General features: G+C 31.7%; 1 protein-coding gene across 2 annotated transcripts in view; it reads right to left on the bottom strand.

Moving 5' to 3' along the window:
* Positions 1–323: 323 nt before the first annotated feature.
* The window catches only part of KIAA1715 (KIAA1715 ortholog), a 66,501-nt gene continuing 61,835 nt past the window's right edge, over positions 324–4,989 (bottom strand). The window contains exon 12 of one of the 2 annotated variants that reach the window (XM_006760593.2): positions 324–2,581. In XM_006760593.2, coding sequence (XP_006760656.1) covers positions 2,307–2,581 — 275 coding nt within the window. In that variant the 3' untranslated portion in view covers positions 324–2,306. The remainder of the gene's footprint in view (positions 2,582–4,989) is intronic. The other variant, XM_006760594.2, reaches the window with a different exon arrangement.

Raw genomic sequence — 4,989 nt, 5'->3', positions numbered from 1 at the left:
GCAGACCACTTTAGTGAGTTTGGGAGGGCATTTCTCTAAGGAGGGAATATCTAAACTGAGACCTAAAGCAGGAAAGGGCTCAGCAAGGGCAGAGAATTGAAAGAAGCCATTAAGGCCACAGCATAACAGTGGTGGAGAGATGGAGAGAGAGAAGCCAAGCATGTTTGTAGATTATGCTGAGGGCATAGTGAGAAAAGTTTAGATGATGAATGTTAAGCATGTAAATAGGGAAGTTAAGGTCACTGTAGCTAATAGCACTTAGTTGTTTGCTTTTCCTAATTTATACTAGCCTTAATAATCAGAAATAGGACATGTCACCACTCTTTCAACCATTAACTGTTTATTACAACAATATCAGAATAAACTTTTCTATTTTAAAAGACATTATGATTATAGCATGTTACCTCTAACATTAATATTACTAATCCCCTTTTAACTGTCCATATTTCTTTCGAAGATATTTCTCATATCTGCTTGATTCTATGACTAAATTATATTTCTCTGGAGTATTTTCAAGCAATGTACATCAGAATTTGAATATAACAAGAATCAGCAAGGTGTTACTAAAACCTGATTAAATTCACCCAAAAAAATTTCCATAGTTTATATTCTATCTTAGATTCCTATCTCCTTTATATATTTATATACATGTATGTCATAGATAAAAGTTGATGCAGAAAACATTGGCTTGATTCTGAGCAGCTGAATTATATGTTCATAGTTTTTCCATTTTCTTATCTGCAAGAGGAAGAATTTATGGCCCTTTCCTATTTCATAAGAATATCAATAACATAAAATGCTATTTACTTGATATCTATTATCAGGCACTGAGGTAGGAACATTACATAAATTATGTTTAATCATCCTCATACTAAGACTGCAGAGGCAACATTTAAGCCCAGTTCTGTAATATCGAAAAATTGGGTCACTAAACCATGATGCTTCAGACTATTAACAGATTGAGTTTCTTAAAAATACCTAAACGATGTAAGTTATTAAATCATAAACATGAATTTTAAATAAATGTCATTTTATTAAATTTTTAATAAACTATGTACAACTTAGAAATATTTGCTATACACACCATTCCTATACATTTCTCCTTTTGTCATAACTTGATTTAAATTTTTTTAATAATGGAGAAGAGAGGTAAAAGACAGAAAAGATAACCACTCTGTATTTAAGGTACCAGAATTACCATTCTGGGTCAAATTTTTTTCAGTTAATCTTTAAAACACATATTAAATCCAATGAACTACCTATTCTCATAAAACTTAGGTATCTCTCAAAATTAAAAATTACAAATGGCCTATGGTTTTCCTGAATCGGAAAAACCTAATCTCTGATTAGAACCTCTTAATGTCACTAGTTCCCTGAATTCAGAAGGTAACAAGTCTCAATAAAAGCATCATAATTTGCCCTCAGCAGTATCTACAGAGTTGTTGTATTGTGAGTTCTTCCTACTAAGATATTTTCAGGTAGCTAAGTCATCCACCAAGATTCTGTCTGAAGAAGTCTAGATATTTAACAAAAAGAAACTACTGCCAGATAATCTTTATTTTCCTTAACAAAATACACACAAGAGCACAAAATTCACTTATAATATCATTATTTTACAAGTATAAATAATGTTCAGAATTCAAGTTACAGTCAAGTGTAGAAATATTTCCTATATGTTTCTATGTAAACATAAGCTAATTATAACATTATGTGCCTTTGGCCCAGCTGCAAAATAACAGACATCAAAAAGAAACACTGCACTTGACTGTTCAATTGCATTCTTACTGAGAATTCATACCAATGCCTATATAGTTAAAACTTTCATACTACTTAATGTAAATGCCTAAATAGACATCCGCTCCCCCACCCCCCCACGGCAAATATCTCGAGAGTAAAACTTCTATCCATTTTTAATGATGAACTATTAAAAAATCTTGAGTTCCATTCCTTTAAACAAACACTATTAGAACTTATTCCTAACCAAAGTTCTTCCTATGTCAAAATGGATATTATTTACAGGTCACACATATAGAAAACAAGACTGCTATCATGTTTGTTTACTTTTAGAATGCAAAAAAATAAATTCTAAAAACCAGTATGGGTCTTTGTAAATTCAAAAAGATCTTACTTTACTGATATCATTTGCTTGTAGTTTTAATACCTAGTAGATACAATTTTGACATATTGAAATAGCTAGGCAATCTGAATTCAAATGATATCAAGCATATCCTTAGAGAGAAAAAAGCAGCAATAACTGACATCAACAAAACTACAACTATCCAGTTGAAGGCATGTGGAAGCATTTACTACATTGTCATCAATGATTCTCCACTTAATTCAGGACTAGGAATAGAATCTGGAACAGCATCAGAAATAGAATCAGGAATAGAATCAGCTTTGGGAACTATTGATTTGGCTTCATTCACTGAGGTTTCCTCATTCTCAGTCTCTTCTTGCTTCTCTTCTGGTTCCTCTGTACCTGATGCTTTTTCAATCACTTCATTTGTCTGCTCTATATTTGTTATTTTGTCCTCTGTCTGCTCTGTAGTGTTATCCAAAACATCTTGTTCTTCTAAAGATTCTGAAAAGACAGAGAGTTAAGACTTCAGGAATACAAAAATGTTAAAATTGCAAAATAAGGTATATGAATTGGTACAAAAACAGGAAAAAAAACAATTTGGGGGAAACAAATCCAAACTTGTATCTAAAGCCCCATATTTTCATAAAATTTAGGAACTTTCATAATATTTAAGAATTTTCCTAAAGATGCATTTGAAAGTTGAATGCCCAAAGCCCCAATAGAATTATGTGCTGTAAGACAACAGCCCAGCAAACAAAACAAATGTATTAAATCTCAGATTATGTTTCTTGAAGGAACTGTTTCCCTGTGCCCAGGCAATCCTGTGGGCAGTGTGTAAATATGTACCTTTGCGTGTATGTAGGTGGTGCTATTTCCCACACTGATTTACATCTCTATTATCCAAGACCTTAAAATTCAGGATCCACCTTTTCCAAAGGCATGACAAGTCTCCCCTCATTCCTCTATAAAAGACAAATCCTCAGATTTAAACCCCTGGGTCAGAATATGCTACATGCCTACAATGGTAGGGAGAGAAAGAGAAGGGTCTTTTGTTCCTTTCTCTAAGACAAAAACTAATTAAAGGTCTTGTTCCCTACCTGAAAATTTGTTCCCTTTAAACGCTCTATTAAGTTTCATTAAATTCAAATCTCTTAATAATAATTTAATAACAACAATTTTATTATATAGAGTCTCTATAATTCTTTATGTTTAAAGAATGAAATGGGAGAAGGAATGACCAGAGCAGTTTTTATAATAAATAGCAACTAATATTTTTGCTAGGAAGATAAGGTTAAACCACATCAGCTAAACAAATAAGCAGATTTTCCTACCCTCACAGAAGGTCCCTTATGACATACAACAAATGTTATTGACTCAACATTTATGGAGTAAAGACCAGTCTACATCAGTAAAAAGTGCTAGTTTAGTTCCTTATATAGTACAAAGTGTGTGTGTGTGTGTGTGTGTGTGTGTGTGTGTGTGTGTGATATTTTAAACAATTATTTCTACACATATATTTTAAAGTATAGTTTACAGAATTGTAAACTTTTTTCCAATTTTTATATATAGGATGAAGGACCAAAATTATACAGTTAGGAACATCCAAGTTAATGAGGTCTTACTATATAAAAACTTCATATAACCACAAAAAGTAGTAAGAAATGGTTCTCAAACCATATTATACCAAATGTCACAAAAATGCTATTTTTATTTCAAAAGGAACTTAAAATGGCATTGCTGCACCACTTCAAAACTTACAAAAATCCAAGGTAAAAAGCCGTAGACTGACTGAGTTTGTTATTTGAATGTTTCAGTGTACAAAAAGCAAAAGCAAACAGTGCAGATAAAATTCTATGGACATGTACAGATATTCTGCTACCTGGGCAAGTAAGGCCATCAATGGAAAACTTTAGGAGTCACCAACCATTTGTAATTCTACCCTCACAAAATTTATCAATACAATTTTAAGTTATGGTTTTCCAAAATACTTACTTGCCAAGAACTTTACAATTTGTTAAAATAGAGTAAGCCTTCTGAATCAAACCAATAAAGCAAAACAAAATGAAAAAAGTTCAGAATCCACGACTCAATTCACCAATAAACATGTTGAAGTGAACATAGGCCCACAGTTTGTCATATTCTGTCAGTACTACACAAGAGAGGTATCAAAGTCTATGGTTTATTCTGTTAAAGCTCTGTGATACAACTATTTTCAGAAACACATCACTACTCAAATCCATTTAATTTTAAAATTCTTGGATTTTAAAAATGTACTTAAACAACAGAACTACCATACTTAAAATCTTACATGTCTCTAAAGGTGAATTCTAAGAAATACCATGTGCTATTATAACTAGAAAAGGATATTATTTATATACAAAGGATATTATATACTGTGTTGTAATTCACAGAATATATGAAAGATTAAAAATTGGTAAAATGATAGTGCTTAAAAATATTCAAAAAGCCTACTAATGACAACTTCTCCCAGGTTAATTTGCAGAAAAGTAATTTTAATAGCACTAACACTACAAAAAAACTGGCATGTGCCATGATGCCTATAATGAAGGCTAGTCTAAATGACTTAGATATTCAATGTTTGGATACCAACGCTACTTTATGAGAAGTCATCCAAAAAAGATTTAAGTGAACTAGGTGAGCAAGAACAGAGAAATACCAGTTTATTAGCTAAACCATAGAGCTTTATAATATCATTAAATATATTCTAAAGGTACTGACTTTATTTCTATGAGATAGTATAATTTGCCTAGTCTAATAAAACAGTAAATTTTTTCTGTTAAGTTGTAATTTAATGAGATGTCAACATTTGGGCATAAAATACTAAAAGAAAAACCAGCCTTTGGGGTCACACCAGTTTAGACTAAAAATGAAACAAAATTACCTGAATG

Source organism: Myotis davidii, unplaced genomic scaffold (assembly GCF_000327345.1).
Source record: "Myotis davidii unplaced genomic scaffold, ASM32734v1 scaffold370, whole genome shotgun sequence".
Lineage (NCBI taxonomy): Eukaryota > Metazoa > Chordata > Mammalia > Chiroptera > Vespertilionidae > Myotis > Myotis davidii.
This window is presented reverse-complemented; position numbering and strand designations above follow the sequence as displayed.